Consider the following 20,917-nt stretch of genomic DNA (forward strand, 5'->3'; position numbering starts at 1 on the left):
GTTGGGCCGAACCCCGGTAATACCGGGGCAAAACGGATCGGAAGGAACCGGCGGGGGGGGGTGATGCTCCCAGGGCGGGGGGCACGGAGCGGCCCCGGGAACCACCACATGGTCACTCGCACTTCCCCGGTCGGGCCTGCTGGGGGCGGGAGCAGCGGCGGCGGCCAATCAGGGTGCGGAGGCGGGGACTCCGGGTAGGCCGGTAAGAAAAGAGAGCCTGGCAGCCGCGGCCGGAACAGCCAATGGGCGCGGGTTCTTGAGGAAAGGCAGGTGCCGCCGCCAATAAGTGTTCGGTGGCGGGCGGTGACCGGGAGAAGCCGAGCCAATGGGCTCGCTCGCTGCTTAACGGGCGGGCCGAGCGGCCAATAGCGTCGCGCGCGGGCGGGGCGCGCGGGGTGGCTAGCCGGTGCGGGCCGCCATTGTGGCCAGTTCGATCGGTATCGGGAGCGGAGAGCGGAGCTCAGCGAGCCCGGAGCAGGGAGCAGCCCCCCCACGGCCGGCCTCAGTCACCATCACACCGCGGGAGGCGGCGCAAACAGCCAGTCACCACCACCGTCCGCACCGAACAGCCGCCGCCATGAGCAGCGAGGCCGAGACCCAGCCGCCCGCCGCCCCCGTCCCCGCGGCGGCCCCCGCCGCCCCCGCCGACTCTAAGCCTAACGGCGGGACCGGGAACGGGGGCAGCGGCCTGGCCTCGGCGGCGCCTCCCGCCGGCGGGGACAAGAAGGTCATCGGTGAGGGGAAGGAGGGGGCCGCGGCGGTTGGGAGGCCTCGGCAGCGGCGCGACCCCCCCCCCCCCCCCCCAACCCCGCCGCCATCGCTGAGGGGCGGCGCGCGCCGCCGCCTCCTCCTCCTCCCGGCGCGCGCGCCCTCTCGCTCGCGGCCGTTGGGCGCCCTCCTCCTCCTCCTCTTCCTCCTCCTCCTCCCGCGCGCCGCCGGGCCCCGCGTGTCGGCGGGTGGGGGCGGGGCGGCTCAAAATGTCCGCCACGCGGGGCCTTTGTGTGCGCCGCCCCGCCACGTGCCGCCCTGACGCCGCCGCCTCTCTCCTCTCTCCTCTCCCTCTCTCCCCCCTCCCCACCTTCCCTCAGCAACGAAGGTTTTGGGAACAGTGAAATGGTTCAACGTGAGGAACGGTTACGGCTTCATCAACAGGTGAGGGCCTGGGGGCGGCGGCCGCTCCGCGCCCCGCCACGGGGAGCACCGGGGAGAGGGCTCGGGGTGGGGGTGGCTTGTGCTCGGGCCTTGCAGACGTTGGACCCGAGATCAAGAGCGCTCCTGGGTGACACGTGCTGCTGGGAGCGGGGCGGGTGGCTCCGGGGCAGCGGGGGCAACGCCTTTGTCACGTCTGTCACCCTGCTTGGTGACACTTGGCAAAACAAACCGATAAGATGGGCCCTACCTCCCTCCTAGGGTCTCCTACCCCCTCGGTTTTTATTGAGTTGGCTTTTTAGTACTTCAGTCTTAGTAACAGCCTTGCTCTCTCTTAGTGGATTTATTTTCATGGTGATATTTCTTACGTTAAGATTATTTTTTTTAATGGTGGTTTGGGCCTTTGATTTTAAGGGCATAAAAGTCTGCTGCTAGCTGTTAGCATACGCAAAATGCCTGTTTAAACTTCTGCATGAAGTTCGGTCTCCTCAATACAAGCAAAAATTGCTTTGAGTGCTTGGTAGTTAACAGCACGCTCTCTTGAGGAAACACTACGTGTACGGGGAAATGAGCAAAATTCAGATTTCTTTTATATCGCAAGACTGGAGCGTATAAGGGGGCCTCAAGAAACAAGTGCCTAGAAGATTCTTTTTCTGGCTGTAGTTGGTTGAAAGAAAAATTTGGACACTTAGAGTTGTGTAAATACTTAAAATAGGTTTATCAATGAGGCTGTCCACTGGTGGAGGAGTCCTGGAATGGCTCTGCAAACCAGTTCTGGGAAAATGGGCAATTCTGGTACCCCTCAGTTCTGGAGGGCCTCCCAGTGGGTTACTCTGCAGAGGCCATATTCCAAAGAACTGTCCCCCTTAAACACCTGGTACTTCAAAGCCACAGCTTCAGAATTTGGCAGAAGAGTTGGGGAATCCCTCTTCAGGGAAGCAAGAGTAGTGCTTTTATTGGGCCTTTTGTTTAGGTTTATTTTACATACAGCGCTTTTTTTTTTAAGTGTCTGTGTACCTTATGACCTGGTCTTAAGTGTCTGCCAAGCTCCTTAATTGGTTTTGTATCTGCAACTTTATAAACTTGACTTTGAGTCTGCCCAGCTTGCATTCCTCATGTAGGTTTTAATGTTAAATGCCGTGTGGTCGTCGGTGCTGTAGACTTTAGCATCTTTGGCTTTTGTAAGCACGTATAAAGTCATAGGCCACAAACTACCTCTAGGGAAGGCTTTTTTCCTGCTTCCCTCAGTAGTGGAAATGCTCAGTGATGTGAGTCAAGCAAGGAAGCAACAGCAGCTAGTTAAGACATCCGAATGGCTTCCCCAGTCATTAATTTGGCAGCTGTTTAATCCCTGAGGTTGCCATTTTTAATGAGAAACCCAGCGTGATCTCATGTTATCAAGAGATGAGAGCTGCAGCCTGAGAACCGAACTGGAGGACATTTCCTCAAGTCTGGAATCTCTCTGGCTTGCTGCAAGGGAAACTTTGCGGGAGCTCCCGCCCTTGCTTGTCTTTGCTTCAGCCGGGTCTGCTTGCAGCTAAAATTAGCTTTGGAACTAAAATTTAGCTTAGGTGTGGGTGCACGTTAACTTCAAATATTTCCTGTGTTCTTTTAATGTTAGAAATGCATTTCTGTTCTTTAATACTAGTATGAATTCCTGAGTATCTGTCAATTGTTTCTCACAGTTGTCAAAATAATAAATGGATGTTCAGGCCACTGACTTGGTCCTCTTACCATAATTGGAGCTGCACATTGATATCTGACTTTGTATTTAGCGCTCTGCTGGACTTAACAGTGCTGTTTTCTTAATCCATCTGCTTGTCTGATACCTTTTTTTTAATTTTTATGGATTAAATATGTTGAAGGGAGAGTAATGTAGTGCAAAGATAAGTGAAATGGCTTGTTAGTCCTTCAGAATGTGGGTTTCTCTTGTACTATTTCCAGTTTTCTTTGAGGAAGCGACCACTATTACTGTTGCACCACCCAAGCAGCGGTATGCTGGCTGCTTCTAGATGGGCTTGCTGGAAAACAGCATCAGGAATCATGTGGCAGGCACTGGGCTTCAAAATTGACCTGTATATTTTTTAACAAACTGTGTATACACCTTGAGCTACATCTGTGTAACTGAGTCATCCATTGATCCAAACCTCCAATGTCTTCTTAAATGGAAACTGCATTTTCAAAAGGACTTTGAAAACAAGCACCTGGTACGGTTGCCCAAATCAGACTTGGGCAAGAGCGTGGAGTGTCCACACTTGCAGAGCACAGACCATGAGCGCTTCCTACCACCATTTTTCAGTTGAGAGTGAAGGAAGGTGCTAAACATTTTTGCTGAAAACCTGTTACTGGGCTCTTCTGAAGGCTTTCAGCTTTTGGAGAGCACCTGATAAGAGACTGCAAAGAAGAAAGTGTTTAGGCTCAGGCTTTGCAAGGGCTTCTGGATGCTGCATCATGGGGCCTTGGAGATAAACTGCCTCGTGATGATCAGACTGGCTCTGCTTTGTTGCCTTTTGATTACCTTTTTCCAGTAACCTTTGAGGCTTGTAGGCATCGATTCCGTGAGGAAACAAGGTGACTTATTTTTACTGGTGCTAACAGAATAGCCATAGCTTGGACTGAGGTTTTGGAAAAGTCTTAATTGTAATCCTTGCATTTTAAATCCAGTAGTGAGGAACACCTGTCTTTATCTTTTAAAAAAAAATAATTCTTTATTCTGTTACCCATACCTGTAAGCTCTCCAGTTCTGAGCACATTTTCACACCAGCTTGCTTTGCGATGTCTTTAACCAGTCATTCGGGGAAAAAAAAGCCACTTTGCTCTTGATTCAAACCGTTCCACAGACTAACGAAATAGTGACGTTCAGTTGGTATGATGCGAGCTTGGATGTATGGCCCTAAGTTTGTTATGAGTGGTGGAAACTGCACGTAGAGCTCTCAAACCAGCCCAGAGGCTGTTCCAGCTGTAACTTCACTGCAGAACAGAAACTTCTCTGACTTAAGTTGGTACCATATTGTGGTTGTCTGGCCTCAGCCTGGTAATTGTGGAAGCTGTATCGTGCTGAAGGATGTACTGGTAGGTACAGAATTCAGCTGTTTTCTGATTTTTGTGAGGGGAGGAACCCAAGTTCTTCCCTCTCTGTGCTCACAAATGCAGCTTGACTAACCTGCTGCCTTCAGGGGTCAGCTAGGTGAAGGATGTAACTCTGGAGAGGTCATGCAAGGCTCAAGTCCTGATCCTGCAGCCCAACACAGAGATTGCTGTAGCTGATCTTCCACACAGAGCTCTCCCAGAAATGATTGACCGGCCACTGTCAGGTGTTCGTTCTTCTCAAACATCTCCATCGGTGGGGTGTGCAGGGTAGAGGGGTGTGCAGGAGGGAGGAAGAGTGCTTTCACGTGCAACTTCAGCGTGTGCTCTGAACCTTGCATAGGCTACCTGAAAAATCTCTCTACTTTAAGCAGTAAGCTAGTAGGGGACTAGTTGAGAGCAGGTTGAGTGGCAAGGCTGATGCTGAAAGCTGGTTGTCTTGACAGATCCCTGTTTTGTCCCCACCCCAAACAACTGAATTTTTAATTTACTGTGCATTTCATACATGAATTTCAATTTCCTGTTGTCTTGCAGGAATGACACCAAGGAAGATGTGTTTGTCCATCAGGTAAGATTTCTTTGAAGCTGAAAGGTGTTACCTCTGAAATGTGCTATGCATGACCTACGTAGGTAGGATTGAAGCTCTAAGAGAGCTGTCACTTGCACAGAAACAACTGTTTCTTGCTGTTGGATGGTAGACAGAGCCTGCCTGCTGCTGGGGGTTTGTATGTCCACATACATCCATCATGAGGGTGTGAGATATGGGGGGATGAGCAGGCTGATGAAAATTGTGGTGATGAAAATTGCACTGGCTTGGGGAATAACCGTTTGAAGTCCAGTTAAGTTGCCTTGTGGATTCATGCAGTTGTTAAGTAACATATGAAAATAAAGTTAAATGAAAAGTGTGCATCAGGGACAGAAATTAATTGGGCTGTAATAGGGATGAAGTGCCAGTGAGGATATTTTTTTTAGGCCAAACTTCTATAGAATTTATTGCTCCAGGCTTTCAATGAAAGTCTGCAAACATTTTAATAGGTACTTTCTCAATTTAACAGATATGTACACTTAGATATAATGTATGGTGAGCATGTAAACCTCTGGAAACTAGTCCAGGATGAGATTGCCCACCACACCTGTGGCTTATTTCATGGAGCAGGTTGACCTTAGTTTAGCCCTTTGACTTGTAAGGCTGTGATCAGCAATGTGCTTTTTACCCTTTCTGTCTTAGGATCTCTTGTGAAGCAGCCCACAAAGAGTTCTTAGTGGAGCATGGTTTATTTCTGGCATTTAGGAGTCCATGGATTGTTCTTTTGTTTCGAGTTAGAGATATACTGCTGGTGTTGTAAACATAAAAGGGAGGAAAAAGTAACCCCTGGGAAGTGTTTTGACTTGAGTTTGATTTGCCAGCGCTCAGCTTCTTCCTTGTGCTGTGTCTGAATTACCTGCTATTAAAATGTAGAGGCATTTGTTTATAAAAGGTTATTCTGTAATGGGCAGTGGAGAAAGGCCAAGTGGCTCTACCGTGTTTCTGTGTACTGAGACAGGAATATATACCCTGAAGGAAAACTTTCAGACTTTATTACTCAACTTGCTAGTAGGGTAACCTGTAGGTGACCTTGACTGACAAGTCAGATTTCAGGACTTGTCATGTAACTACTGTCTATGTTTCTGAAAGCACAGTTTGGCAGTGATGTGTTTTGATGTAATAATTTTCATGATAAAACAATTTTAGGGGCCTAATCTGAAAGAAATGAGCTTGTTTGAGGAGTTCTGGCTGTGTGTGCTTTTTCCCATCCCCACTATCAAGCTTGGGTCTCATGAAGAGCTGTTACTCAGCCACACACTTGTGTAACTTGTTCGGTTAAAGTGTTTGATAAGCAGAATGTGGCTGAGTGCGGTGCATATTGAGCATTAACTCATCTGTCAAAAATTTAATCCACTGCTGAATAGCACAGAAAATTCAGTGTTTTCTAGTAATGTCATTTAACATGCAGATACTGATGCAAAGGTTTGTCTGGTGCTGACATCTTGGAAGGCCTAATCCTTGGTGTAAAATACACAGCTGGAGTAGATTTGTGGTTAATTGGTAAATACCGTGGCTGAAGTGATGGTATTGTAAGCCTTGGGGAAAGAAATCTTTTGGTTTCTGTCCATCAGTGTATTTCCACAGCTTGGGACATGTAGGCTACTGCACACTGTGGTGGTGTGGGACTCTGAGTGTATAATTGGGAAGGCTTATATATTGGTGTGTATACTTCAGAGGAACGTATAAATACTGTGGGGGTGTTTAATGCTAAACTCTGGTTACGAGTAGTACGGCCAGTGTGTATTGTGGGGTTTGGTTTTTTGTTTTGTTTTCAAACTGCTTTTTCAGCTCACAGACAGCATGTTAACAGATGTTTCCAGTCAATGGTGAAGCTGTTGCACGCTTCAGATAGGCCAGAACTTTAGTGATACAGGTACATTTTATAGCCTCCTGGATTTCTACAGTGGTTTAACTGCTTTTTCGGGAGTACAGGTCTTTCTCCTAAGATTATAAATACTCAAATTCCTTAATCTTTAAAAAAAAAAAAAAAGTCTTCATATGTGCTAAGTAGTATTCTCATGCTGTGCCAGTAAATGTAATTCTGCCATGTTATCTTGTTAGACTGCCATAAAGAAGAATAACCCCAGGAAGTACCTCCGCAGCGTAGGAGATGGAGAGACCGTGGAGTTTGATGTGGTTGAGGGAGAAAAGGTAAACACATCTCTTGGGTGTTGGAGTGTGCACGGAAGACTTGGTCCGCAGGCTTTGGTGTGGTGCCTGTGGCTTGAGTTGGTGCCTGATGACATCCGAGGAGACGAATGGTTTTTCATTGCTTTACAATGTGGGATGTAAATTGTTGCTCAGTACTAAATTATATTATGCTCTAACTGATGTGATGCTGACTGTTGACTCAACACTATCCCTGCTTTTTAGGGTGCGGAGGCAGCTAATGTTACAGGTCCTGGTGGAGTTCCAGTGCAAGGCAGTAAATACGCAGCAGACCGTAACCATTACAGACGATATCCACGTCGTAGGGGTCCTCCACGCAACTACCAGCAAAACTACCAGAACAGTGAGAGTGGGGAAAAGAACGAAGGAGCAGAGAACATCCCAGAAGGTCAAGCCCAGCAACGCCGTCCCTATCGCAGGCGGCGGTACCCACCTTACTATATGCGTAGGCCCTACGGGCGTCGACCACAATATTCCAACCCTCCCGTGCAGGGAGAGATAGTGGAGGTAACAAAAAAAGCTTGATTGCTTTGGAGCAGGGTGATGGGATGCAGCTTTTTGTAGATATTTGGGTTGTTTCGTCTTGCTGCCAAACCTTACCAGAGACATCGGAGCAGATTTTGACAAGCTGAAGTTCTTAATGTTACAGCTTTTAAAAAACAGCGTGTTGGAATTTGTGTTAACTTCCTACATGTTTAATGGGAAGAAACACAGATCCTCTGTGGTGTGTCCTCTTGTGCTCCTCAGACTGAACCCGACAGCCCCCTTACGCTCTCTTCCCCACGCCTTGGCGAGCTTGTGGCATTAGTAGGCTTTTGCATGTGCCTGAGATGGTTTGTTGCCTAATGTCTTCCAGGGTGCTGACAACCAGGGTGCAGGAGAACAAGGCAGACCAGTCAGGCAGAACATGTATCGAGGTTATAGACCACGATTTCGCAGGTATGCCGCAGATCAACTTTTTTTCTTTCACCTTGCCTTTTAGCAACAGAGACAGAACATGGCGATGGTCAGATGCTGCATTGTTAAAGCCTAGCTTAACTTTCAGGGGTCCTCCTCGTCAAAGACAGCCTAGAGAGGATGGGAACGAAGAAGATAAAGAGAACCAAGGGGATGAGACCCAAAGTCAGCAGCCACCTCAACGTCGGTACCGTCGTAACTTCAACTACCGACGCAGACGCCCAGAGAACCCTAAACCACAAGATGGCAAAGAGACGAAGACAGCCGAACCACCAGCTGAGAACACGTCCGCTCCCGAGGCCGAGCAGGGCGGGGCTGAGTAAATACCGGCTTACCATCTCTACCATCATCCGGGTGCGTGTCTGGACGTTCTCGGGGATAGGATTTGATCACTGACTTTTATTGTCTTTTGATGCTTTCCTTTAATTTTCGCCTTACAAGGTCTGGCCTGCTCTTGCTCGTGCATTGGGAGCACGCTTGCAGATCCGAACTGTGAGGCTTTGCTGTACAAATGCTGATTGATTGGGAGGACTCGGTTATCAGGCTTTAGTTTTCATTGATGAAGTCACTGCCTAAAATACGATTAATCTTGGTCTTGGCTGTGCTTAGTGGTTCAGGTTTACAGCAGTCTTCATCTACCCAGAAACAGTAATTCCAGCGGCGCTGGTATAGTGCCTTGAGAGGAGCCAGGAGAAACAGGTACTGGGATTTACTGGGCTCTGTAAGTGTCTGAGCTTTTATTGCTCGGTCCCGAAGGGGAAGTGAACAGCATCAGGACCTTTAGGCGTTAGTTTCTAGAAAGTTGGTGCAGAATTTACAGGAGTATCTCAGTAGCAGCTTTTTATCTAAACTAAGTCCTGGAAAAACTGGTAGATACGGTCCTTTCTATGGAGCATCCAGAGTGCCTGTGTTTGAAGTACTGCGATACTGGTGTGACTTGCTGCTTGGGAGGATTGTGTAAAGGTCCATGTTAAAATGTTTTTGTTAGACTGGCTGTGATGTGGCACCTGTCTGGTGCTGTCTTTTGGTGGTCAGTTTTGCTACTTTGGAAATATTTTCATTGCTAGGACTCTTTCTACTTGTTCTGCTTCTTTTCTGGCACCTTGTCTGTCCTTCCTCTCTCTCTCTCTGTATTTCCTCTCAACCAGAGTTTATATCCCATTCCTTAGCGTCTCACTCCTTGCCTGGAGGGTGGGCAAAGGGGAGGAGGCATTTGGGCTCGAATGGTCCCGTTATGGGGATGAACAGGGACTGGGGGAGCTGGGCATGGGGAGCAGCTCCCAGCTGTGAGAGCTCAGGGGCTCCTCTGAGGGCTCAGGTGCTGCTGGTTTCATTGTGCAGAGGGATTATTTGATACAGGGCTTTGTGCTTGATGAGAGCCTTGGTTTTATCCTGGTGTTCATCGTGGTGGTTAACACAAGCTGGATGAATTCCCAATATCGTGGGCTTCAAAGAACCGCCAAGAGGACACTTGGTTGCTCTTTCTGTCTGTGGATAGTATCGGAGAATATAAACTGTGGTTTCTGTGGTCTGGGCAGTGGCTTACCAAAGCCCAGCTGCCTGTTAGGCGCAGGTAGGACTCTGCTCTTCGGCCGCTTCTGAAGCTCTTCAGTTGTCCTTGTGCCTTCCCCGGGGGTGGCTCGGGGCTTCCAGCTGCGTGGCGAGTGCCGGTCCCGCAGCGCTGAGCTGTGTGTGTCTGCAGACCCCGTCCCAAAACGGGCTGGGGAGGGGTGGAGATGGTGTTTAAATTGAGCGTCTTCTCTTTCTGGAGTCCTCTGCACTTGTTTTGCGTGGGAGGTGGCAGTTTTGGTGGCTGAAAGTGGGCTGATGGTGAGGGTCTGGTGGGCTGATGGAAGAGCTGTAGTTGGTAAGAATTGGTGTGTGTGTGTGTGTGTGTGTGTGCGAAAGGCAGCTCAGGGAGAGCTGGGGAATTGCAGGTGAATCTTGGCAGACCAGACACCTGTGTGAGCCTCACACCTGCCTGATGGTCCTTTCTGTGTTTTTTCTCTTTTTCAGTTTAGTCATCAAAGAAAAGACTTAAGAAATGAAGAAGAAGAAAAGAAAATGAAATTCCAGCAATAAGAAATGAACAAAAGAATTGGAACTGAAGACCTTAAGTGCTTGCTTTTTGCTGTTGACCAGATTACTAGAACTATCTGCATTATCTATGCAGCATGGGGTTTTTATTATTTTTATCTAAAGAAGTCTCCTTTTGGAAACGATAAACAATGTTTTTTAAAAGCCTGTTTTTTCTCAATATACCTTTAAAGGTTTTTAAATTGTTTCATATCTGGTCAAGTTGAGATTTTTAAGAACCTCATTTTTAATTTGTATGAAATATACACCTGATTTTTTCAAGTCAAACTGCAAGCATCTGTTAATAAAGGTCTTAAAGAATTACCTTGTGTGCTTGGTTGTTTTAAACCCACTGCTGTATGAAAGGGTTTAAGTGTTCATAAAAGGTTTGGGGAAAAAAATGACTGCTTTATTTCTTTACCTTACAGGCTGTTGGTGTAAAATGCGGGGGGGGAAAAAAAATATTAAAAAATCCAAAAGTGATTAAGCTCTACTGCAAGTGAGTGGCAAGGCTCTTGGAGGGTGAAGAGGGGAGGTGCTTAGTGCCAGGCGGGGGCATTCCCAAGAGCAGCTCAGCTGCGTCCCCCTGGAATATGTCACAAAACTGGGGTGCTTAAAAAAAAAAACCACAAAACCCCCCCAAATGTGCTACTGGAGATGCGCAGAGCACAGCTGCTCTTGACTTCCTACAACACAGATGTGTGTCTTTACAATTGCCTCAAGTGTTGCTGGTGTCTGTGCTCCTGCTGTGTGGGAAGGGAAATTGAGGCAAAACCAGTGGAAATGCAGGTTCCTGGCTGGGTTTGAAGTCCAGAGCCTCCACCAGCAGCCTCGTGTGTGGGTTTGGTTTAAGGGCCGCGCTCGGCTCTGTGGGGGCTGCTTTGCCTCTTGGAGGACCTGGATGGCTTTTCGGGTGGTGACCCATGGCTGGTGTCCCTGGGGTGAGTGGCCAGGCGCCTGGCTGCCACGCCGGGGCCGCGGGGCAGTGAAATAGCTGCACTGGGCAGCAAAACCAGCTCTTGCTGGGCTCAGACCTTGCGCTGGGCAGAGCCACCCGCGGCCGAGCTCCTGCTGCTGCTCCCGGGGCTGGCTGCTCCTCACGCCGGTTATAAATTACCGGTAAGGAATGCGGCTGCCGCCGAGGAGCACCCGGTTGGGAGGGGGATGTGCTTTTGAGAGCTTTCCTCGGATCATGCAGACGCTTCCTCTCCTTAATTGTTTTCAAGCGCCAGCCATTAAGCGTACAGAGCTGTCAAGTTTTGCTCTCTAACACCTTCTAACAGGCTGCCAACCCTCCAGGCGTGCCAGCTGTAAGCTGTCCATCCTTTGGGCCACAGCCGTCCTGCTGTTTAACAGCAAACCGTCTGGCCTGCTCTGTATTTCTGTCACACAGTGATCAGATTTCATTTTTCAGGTCCCTGGGGCGTTGCTTTAACCTATGCTAATACCCCGGGCAGACTCGCTCCCGCGCTGCAGGACGGGGCGGTTGGCTGGTGGTGTTTGCCTCGCACCCGAAGGGAGCTGCCATAAAGCAACAGGTTTGCTGCCTCCCAGCTTCGTGTGAGGTTGGAAACGATGTCCCCGTCTTCCCTGGGGACAAACGGCTTGGGAGGACCCTTGAAACTCTTCTGCTTTGGGGGTGTTTGCCCGTGCTGCTGCCCGTGCTCTGCACATCCCCGTTGCGGGGACGGGCTGTGGCCCTGCAGCGATGTCTGCTCGGGCTGGGGGCTTGTTTTGCTGCTGTTCGGGGTCACAGAGCCCCTCTCGGGGAGCTTTTTGCCCAGCTTCCCTGCGCTGACGTGGTTTCCGTGTGCTAACCTTGGATGGGAAGTCAGGGATCAGTACAGAGACTAAGCAGTCAGCAGTTGCAGGGGGATTGTTGGTGGGTTTGAATTCTGGTTTGTTTCTGTGACAGTTTGCAAGTCAAGAAGGATAACAATTCACCTGGAAAACTGAATTCCCTTTCTGTGTGGATTTAAAAACCCAACTTTGCAGGTAGAACACCTCCATTAGGCTTCAAACGGGCTCACCTTCACAGAATCCCAGAATCATCGAGGTTGGAAAAGCCCTTGAAGCTCCTCCAGTCCAACCATGAACCTCACCCTGACCGTTCCCAACTCCACCAGATCCCTCAGCGCTGGGTCAACCCGACTCTTCAACCCCTCCAGGGATGGGGACTCCCCCCCTGCCCTGGGCAGCCCATTCCAACGCCCAACAACCCCTTCTGCAAAGAAATCCTTCCTAAGAGCCAGTCTGACCCTGCCCTGGCGCAGCTTGAGGCCGTTCCCTCTTGTCCTGGCACTTGATAACTCGTGCCTGACCCCTATGGCTACACCGTTCCTCCAGTCGTCGCCCCACAACAACGTTAATGGACGCTTCAGGCTTTACCCAGTTTGTAAATACAAACCTTGTGCTGCCAATTTTTCTGAGCGCAGGGGCGGTTCCCAGCAGGGCTGGGGTGTGAGTGATCAGGGCCACCAGCCATGTGGTGTCAGTGTTGCTCTGTGCAGAAAAGGTTTTTCCACTAAATTCCTCCAAAGCAGCGCTGAGCAGTGTCAGAGCTGAGCAATGTCAGAGCAGCTCCTTTGCCCTCAGTGTCCTAACGGCTTCTCCAGGGGACTTGGGGGGCATCTTTTCTTAAAGCAACACTTTTCTGGGGTTTATTTTCGTGAAACCTGGCTGGAAGTGGGGAAAAAAACCTCTGCTACAGGTGACTTCTCCAGCACCCTTGCTTTTTTGCAGCCACCGAAGCTCCAGCTTGTGTGGACCCTGCAGTCAGAGCCTTGAAGCGATGGCAGAGATGTCCCAGTACAGGCAATGGTGCTTTAATGGGTCAGGCTGGGGAGGGGAGGGCGTCCCACAGCGGGGCCAGGTGCGGGGGGTGCTGCTGCCCGTCACACACGTGAGTCCATGGCGTACATCTTGCTGGTGGCCGTTCGGCCCCGGGGCTGGGGAAGCCTTGGGGGTTGCCAGCGGCTGCTAGGGTCTGCCAGGAAAGAGTTGGGGTTGTGTCATGGCCGGTAACAGCCGAGGGGCTCGGGGGGGGGGCCATGGCACAGGGACGGGGCAGGAGGAATGAACCCACACAGCCGGTGCTGTGGGATCGACTTCCACCCAGGGGGCATAAAGGCCGGGGATGGTGTCTGCCGAGGCGTCACCTACCCCACGTCGCTGATGGTGGGGTGGCCACATCGCCACTGGCACAGCCTTGCGGCCACTGGCTCAAGCTTTGGCTGGTCACAGTGATACAGCTCCAGCATGGCCACTGCTTTGAGTAGATGTCAACACACCTTCACCAGGACCTCGAGGTCCCACAGAGGTGGATGGGGCATTTCTGCACCCACTCCATGCCCTTACGGGGTCCTCACTTCAGCCCAGTCCTGCCTGGCATGACCCAACCTCCCCCACCAAGGGGCTCCCCTTGATTTGGCTGAACCCTGCGAGAAGCGCCTGCACCTTCTGAGCTCGTCCTTCACCCCCGGTACATCCCTGCAGGGCAGAAAGCTACTTACGGTGGGGCGGGGCAGGGCAGACTGACCTGTGCAGGTGTAGATGCAGCAAGTCAGCAGGACGGATGCCACGCCGCAGCCCATCGAGCCAGCCATCCCCAGCCAACACGACCACCCAAAGTCGTAGTGGACTCCCAGGAATATATTGTGCGACACCAACATGGCCCTCTCCACATAGACATCCACCGCGTACCACACGGAGCCCACAAGTCCCAGGATGCCTAGGAGGAATGGGGCTGGTTAAGAAAGAGCCATACAACCCCCACAATGTTCCCCAGGACCCCTCTGAGGGGGTGCCCTTAGCTCCCAGCACCCCCCTGCTCCCCGTGGGACATGAAGTCCATCTTCCCCCAAGCTCTCCCAGCCACGCACTCCCAACGCCAAGGATGACACCGGCCCCGTAGCACATCTTCAGTTTGACACGAGGATCTTCCTTCAGGAACTTGATGCAGTCGAGCCCAAGGAGCAATGTAGCCAAAGCCAGGCCAGCCAGGAGGTCTGCTGTGATCAGCAGGGTCCGCGTCACCACGATCTTCACTGGGCAGGGAAGAAAAAAAACAAAACAGAAAGGGGACTGAGGAATGGTCAGAGGAACTGGTCTCCCCACTCCAGATTGCTGCCTGTGTCCCTGCTAGAGTCACCCAGCTCACCAGTGGGCATGATCATCAGAGATACCTACTTTTGCACCCACCACCCGCATGCCTGCCATCTGCCATAGGCCAGGTGTTCACCAGGCTCACCCGAAACCTTGCAACAGGACTTACTAAGCCCGTTATTAGAACAGCTCATGAAACCAAACAACTTATGGTGCACCAATCAGCACCTGGAATGTGGTCACCTACTCAAGACCTTCTTGCACAGACTTGGACAGAAGGTGCTGCTGTCCAAACTGTCTGGTTTTTCCTCCAAGTTGCGTAGCTGGTGTTTTGAACAGCAAATGTCAACATAGCGGTGAAAAATATGACAGTTGGCACGGTTGACATCACCAGCTGTGTGCAATGTGACTTCTCCCTACACAGCTTTTTCCCTGGAGCAGCACAGCAGCCCCACATAGTCCATGTTGACTTCTTCTTCCCGTCTCCACTGCCTGAACCTGTGTTGTCCCATGTCATCACCCTATACAGGACAAAGGTTCTGCTGTGCAGGGCTTGATGTGTCCTGTGCAGGCCAAGAGAAGTCTTCATACCACAACATGACTGTCTGTGAGCTGAGGACACAGCTGGTGCAGGGTCTGGAGCATATCTCATACGAGGAGCGGCTGAGGGAACTGGGGGGGTTTAGTCTGGAGAAGAGAAGGCTGAGGGGAGACCTCATGGCCCTCTACAACTCCCTGAAAGGAGGGTGCAGAGAGGGGGGATGAGTCTCTTGAGCCAAGTAATAAGTGATAGGACAAGAGGGAATGGCCTCAAGTTGTACCAGGGAAGGTTTAGACTGGATATTAGGAAGCATTTCTTTACAGAACAGGTAGTCAGGCGTTGGAATGGGCTGCCCAGGGAGGTGGTGGAGTCCCCATCCCTGGAGGTGTTCAAGAGGCGGGTTGACATAGCACTTAGGGATATGGTGTAGTTGAGAACTGTCAATGTTAGGTTCATGGTTGGACTGGATGATCTTCAAGGTCTTTTCCTACCTAGACGATTCTGTGATTCTGTGACACAAGTCCTTGGCCAGTGGGAATGGTCTTCACCCCTGCATGCAACGGGGTTGCAAATCCCACCATGCAACAGGGGGCAGGAGCTGCGCTTGGGCTCTACGTGCCAAAACACTTTTGCTCTGAGGTGGCACAGCTTCACAGCCTCCGTCCTGTTTGGTGACCCCACAGCAGATCTGCCTGAACCATGGGTTGCTGTCCAGGCTGTGCTGATGGGGCAGGAGACCAAGAGAAGCCCTGGGCCTGCATTGCTAACTGATGAAGGTCAACCCTTTGCAACGAGGATCATCTTCTCAAAAAGGGAAGAGGGAAAACTTGTGAACTTTAAAAGTGTCTCCAGGCCATGCCAGCTTACCTGGATGGTCAGCCAAAATGGAGTCATACTGGTCACAGGTCCTGACCCCGTCCTGCATGTTGGTGACACACTCCCTCCAAAGCCCCCGGCATTTGTGACTTACCTGGAAGTAGGAGAAAGACACTCAAGCAAAAAGCACCAAAACCGACCCCAGCAAGAAGATCTTAAGGCTCTCACCACCACAGCAGGACATGTCCCAGTGACTCTCTACCCACACCTTGCTCCCTGTCTCCTCCTTCTGCCCCACATTTCTCTAATCTTCTAATCCTCTAACTCATGCAGAAAGCAGTGGGTTTGTCCCACCACGTCCCCATTCCAAGCCCGTGGAGTCATGGTGCAACCCCATGGATATCAAGGCACCCACCTTGCGCTCAGCTGATAAACTTGAACATGGTTGCTCTGCTCACCTCCAGGCTGTCATCAGCGTTCACCATCCAGCAGTCGGTGCATGTGGCAAGGAGCAGGAAGAAGGTTGAGAGAAGAGCAAGACCGAACGCCGTCATCTGCAGGGCTGTGCTCATGGGGTTACCTGCAAGGGCACAGAGACATCCGCCACCTCTGCTCTGGCCACTTCCCAGGTACCAGACCCACCAAGCACAAAGTGCCACCTAGGCCAGGGTGTCCTCTGGACACCTATAAATCATCTGGGCCCCATCTTATGGTCCTCAGTGCTGCCAAAATGTTCCGATAACCTTAGCTGAGTTTGGGCCACCAGGTTTGCATGTAGACAGGGCCTTCAGGGATACATTCGTTCTGCAATGGAGACAAACGCACATCGGGTTGCGATCTAGATGTCCTCTCTTCCAAACAGACCATTCAAAGTTGCCAACCATTAGTACTTGCCCTTTGGGAATCAAAAACTGCTGGAAACCATTGTCAAATGACTACTATTGTCAAAACTTGTGATCTGAGCATGTGTGTCCTGACCGTAGAATCACAGACTGGTTTGGGTTGGAAGGGACCTTAAAGATCATCCAGTCTCACCCCCTGCCATGGGCAGGGGCACCTTCCACTAGCCCAGGTTGCCCAAAGCCCCGTCCAACCTGGCCTTGAACCCTTCCAGGGAGGGGGCAGCCACAGCTTCTCTGGGCAACCTGTGCCAGGGCCTCACCACCCTCACATTAAAGAACTTCTTCCTTATAGCGAACCTAAATCTCCCCTCTTTCAGTTTAAAACCATTACCCCTGGTCCTATCCCTACCCCCAGATCAAGAGTCCCTCCCCCCTTTCCTGTAGCCCCTTTCAGTCCTGGGAGGCCGCTCTAAGGTCTCCCTGGAGCCTTCTCTTCTCCAGCTGAACCCCCCCAACTCTCTCAGCCTGTCCTCACAGGGGGGTGCTCCAGCCCCCCGAGCATCTTTGTGGCTTCCTCTGGCCCCGCTCGAGCAGGTCCATGTCCTTCTGATGTTGGTGCCCCCAGAGCTGGACCCAGCACTGCAGGGGGGGTCTCACCAGAGTGGAACAGAGAGGGAGAATCCCCCCCCTCGCCCTGCTGGCCACACTTTTCCTGATGCAGCCCAGGACGCGGTTGGCTTTCTGGGCTGCGCACGCACATTGCTGGCTCACGGTCAGTTTTCCATCCTCTAATACTCCCAAGTCCTTCTGAGGTTTTCTTGATCAGAATCACAGAATGACAGAATCATTCAGGTTGGAAAAGCCCCTCGGGATCATCGAGTCCAACCCTCAGCCCGACTCTACAAAGTTCTCCCCTACACCACATCCCCCAACAGCTCATCCAAACGGCCCTTAAACACCTCCACCCCTGCAGCCATGTGATTCGGTGGGAAGATCACCTGCCTTTTCTTGATTGTTTTTTCTCCAACAGAAGCAATGAAGTGTTGAAACATCCCAGTTGGAGCACAAGCAAGTGTCCCATGGAGGTGTCCTAATCTCAAGTGGCAAGCCCAGAGAAAGCATTTCCCATTACAGAGGTGGATGAGGGCTGCTGGGGCTTGATGTCGGTGACCTTAAGTGCTGCCAAGACTTTCCAAAGACAAAAAGAGGGGGGATCATCTGTTTTCCATCCTTGCCAGAGAGAGACGGACTTTGCAGAGAGGGGAGCTGTGCCCAAGGTATGGAGCAGAGGACATCGGATCTCCACAGCTTGGACATGAATCCCGCTTTGCCATGCTTTTCAACCCAAGATGCTAAATATTTCAGGAGCTGAAGTTGCAAGCACTGTGACAGCCCTTTGGGCAGAGGTGTTTCCATGAGTGGGTTAATTAATGAGACCAGGTGGGTCTCTGAGCTGCACGGGTTGATTATTGTAGGGTGATGACTCTTCAGCATCACCAGGTTTGTGACCTTCAGCCAGATGCTGCCCTCTCTGGCATGGCACAGGCTTCCCTGTGGGGCAGAGGTGGGAAGGAGGCTCATGGTCCCCACACCCAGAGTGCAACATCTCCCACCACATCTCCTCCTGGGACATCGCGGGGACCAGAGGTACCACTCACCCCGTCTCTCTGAGAATTTTCAACAGCCTCACTCTGAGAGTGTATCTTATTAAGAGTCAGGCTCTTAGACCCCAATTTACAATATTTTTTTTTAATTTCCCAGGCTCCCTTCTGAGCTAACTCTCCATAAGCTTATTTTTTTCCACTAGACTCTGGCTGTTTTGGAGCCTTTGAAGAAAATCTGTTCAGCCATTTGAGTTATATGAGAAAGAAAAAAAAAAAAAGAAAAAAAGAAAAGAAAAGAAAGAAATCCTTAATCCCAGTGGAAACCAGCTCGAAACCCTGTTAGCAATAAAAAGGGGCTTGGGGGTGGGGAGCGTTACCTTCACCACAGGCTCATCCTTTCTGGGGTGGGACGATGGCAAAAGCTCTTTGTCTCCTGGGGCTGGGGACGTGGGTCTTGAAGGCTTTCAAGTGCCAGTGGGATTCGATCCTGACCCACCTGATGGAGCTGGGGGAATGCAGCGCCTGCCAGAGCCTGTGCTGGGCTATTTAAGGTTTCTCCAAGGCACGTCACGTGGGCTTTGTGCTCCACGGCGTGATGGGCATCCCTGCCGTTAAAACGGTAATAAGTTGGAAATGGAGCCTCCCAAAAAAATATCACATGGGGAAACCTGTGGGAGCCCGCTGGGAACACTCCCTGGGTGGGGGACTCTGTGTCCTGGGCGAATATCCCACACTTGTTAATTAGACCTTTTAATTAATGCCTAAGAGTGAGTGGCCTGAGATATGTCAGGTCCCCAGAATGGGTGCAAGAGAGTCAGAGGTGTGGAGGAGGCTGAAGAGAGAAGCTAAAATGCAAGAAGGATAGTTAAAAAATTAAAAACCCTTGGCCAGGCATGCAGCCAATAATTAAGACCCTTTTTTAATATCCCCCCATTAAGTGGTAAGCAAGTGATAACCACTGCAGTGCTCAGTTAAGGCGTCTGGTCAGCCCCCCAAAGAAGTTTTCGTGACCCTGGAAAGTGGTACCCCAGCTGCCTGGCAGTTGGAGCTGCCCGAAAAACTTCAGGTTTGTTCCCTGATCCCCTATTATTTGAAAAAAAATTGCTTTTGCTCTTGTTTTCTCCCAAAGCATCGTGTTGCTGCATCCTCTGAGCATCCCCGGGATCAGCTGTGCCCCACGGCTCTCAGACATTGCTACACCCTCATCTCCCAGACCCATGGAAAACACATCCATATTTCCATTTGGTGGATTATATTTTTTTAGGCTTTTTTTTTGTCCCCTCTAGATAATCCTCTTCAGCACTGAACTGTGGGGATTTTGGCAATGCACCAGGGTCTTGGCAAATCCTTGAGCTTCAGCCCCGCAGAGGCACCCAGGTGCTTGATGTGTGCAATTGCTGTGGCTTTATTTTGGGTTATCCTGCTTTCCCAGGATTTTGGCACATGGCAGGTCCAATTCTTTGGCATGTAACTGTGAATTAGTGCTGAACACATCCAGGAGGGTTTGTGTACCTTCATTTTCCAACATTTACATCTCAGGAATTTATGGTACTTGGACATCCATGACGTGAAATTCCGGTGTCACTCCAAGCAGTACAAAACTGCAGCTGCACGCCCTGGTGACAGCTATAAAATAGGTTTATTTTTATTTTCTGCTTATCTAAACAGTCGGTTTATTATATATCAAAATAATCTGCCTTGTCAATTCTCAACTGAAACCTTTTGGGGGGCAGAAGAGGTGTAAGCAGAGGGGCAGCTCTATCCGTAGTTGAATAATTAAGATCATTCCCCTGGTTAATGAAGGTGAAAATCAGATCTTATGTCCCACTAGGTTTGTAAAACCCCTATGTTAAAAAAATGATGCTCACAGGAGACCCAAATCTTTGTGTTTTAGAACATGTTGTGCAGGGGAAACCTGCTATGGCTGGAAGGGAGAACGAAAAGAACTGAAGAGGTTTTATTTGATGGGACCATCTCATAGAGGTGGAGAGCACTCAGTAGATGCTGATGGGGCAGGAAAACGAATAAAAATGAATAAAAATGAATAAAAATGAATAAAAACACCACTGAATTAAACCAGTCCCAGCTCAGGAGCGTGAGAAAAGCCCCTCTGCGTGTGGACCAGCTGCGGGGCCCCAGCCAAGGGCAGCGCTGCCACAGAAACAGCTTCATGCTAAATGTAACAAGGGGCACTCAAATGGATTTTTTTAATTATTTTAATAATTTTGTTTGGGGTTTTTTTTTTTTAGGAAAAAAGGTGTTGGTTTTTTTTCTATTATTTCTGTGGAATTTTGGTGCTGTGGCAATTTGGTGAGATTTGCTGCTATCTTGGCATCTGGGGAGTAGTTTTCCCTTTTCCCTCATTTCTACCCATTTAAAACGAGTATTATTTCACAGGGTTTTGGATGCAAGCAAGAGGTATGACCAGAAGCCTAAATATTGTTCATCATACTGGGTTTATTAATAAAAGAAGTGTGTTGGGGGGAAAAAACCACATGTTTTCGCCTGGATGCGATGTGGACGGAGGCAGATCCCACGTATTGCAGCGAGCCCGGCATCCCGTTGCCATATTTTATTCCGCTTTGCCCTGTGCAAAACACACGAGGGATTGTCCAGAGGACAGTGGGGGCCTTTATACCCCCGAACACATTATTGCTGCTCAGCTATTTTCCCAACCCCCCCGCTTTGATATGCTTCCAGCCCAGGCGTCCATCCCCAGGGAGCCCTTGGGTGACCTGTGGAGATGTCACAGGAGCCACCGAGGACCCCAAATCCCTGCTTTTTGAGGTGACATGGGATGTTTTTATGGACCAGGTGCTGTGGGCAGGATGAGGATGCTGAGACAAGACAGCAGCCATGCAAAAACTGTTCCCTGAGGAAAACCAAGCACTGGGCAGAGGGGGGAAAGCAAAAATCGGTTTAAATTAGCAAAGCGCCCAATTAGGCACAAACCAGCTCTGAATTCACAGAAAATGGGAGAAAATAA

General features: G+C 50.4%; 2 protein-coding genes across 3 annotated transcripts; one reads left to right on the top strand and one right to left on the bottom strand.

The window, feature by feature from the left end:
- The first annotated feature begins 422 nt into the window (after positions 1-422).
- YBX1 (Y-box binding protein 1) lies at positions 423-10,348 on the top strand. 2 transcript variants are annotated; one of them, XM_074892685.1, is made up of 8 exons: positions 423-734; positions 1,089-1,152; positions 4,771-4,804; positions 6,884-6,973; positions 7,196-7,498; positions 7,848-7,930; positions 8,025-8,302; positions 9,965-10,348. In XM_074892685.1, exons 1-7 carry the CDS (start codon positions 578-580, stop codon positions 8,269-8,271), a joined length of 978 nt encoding a protein of 325 aa, XP_074748786.1. In that variant the 5' UTR covers positions 423-577; the 3' UTR covers positions 8,272-8,302; positions 9,965-10,348. The 2 variants fall into 2 exon arrangements, with proteins under 2 accessions (XP_074748786.1, XP_074748787.1); XM_074892686.1 differs by having other exon boundaries at positions 426-734; positions 8,037-8,302.
- A 2,570-nt stretch (positions 10,349-12,918) lies between these two features.
- On the bottom strand, positions 12,919-16,057 carry LOC141954031 (claudin-16-like). Its single transcript, XM_074893105.1, has 5 exons — positions 15,944-16,057; positions 15,537-15,639; positions 13,906-14,070; positions 13,563-13,754; positions 12,919-13,010 (listed from the first exon to the last, which is right to left on the bottom strand). The coding sequence occupies exons 1-5, from the start codon at positions 16,055-16,057 to the stop codon at positions 12,919-12,921; spliced, it is 666 nt and encodes a 221-aa protein (XP_074749206.1).
- Positions 16,058-20,917: the final 4,860 nt, after the last annotated feature.

This window comes from Strix uralensis, chromosome 23, assembly GCF_047716275.1.
Source record: "Strix uralensis isolate ZFMK-TIS-50842 chromosome 23, bStrUra1, whole genome shotgun sequence".
NCBI classification, from domain to species: domain Eukaryota; kingdom Metazoa; phylum Chordata; class Aves; order Strigiformes; family Strigidae; genus Strix; species Strix uralensis.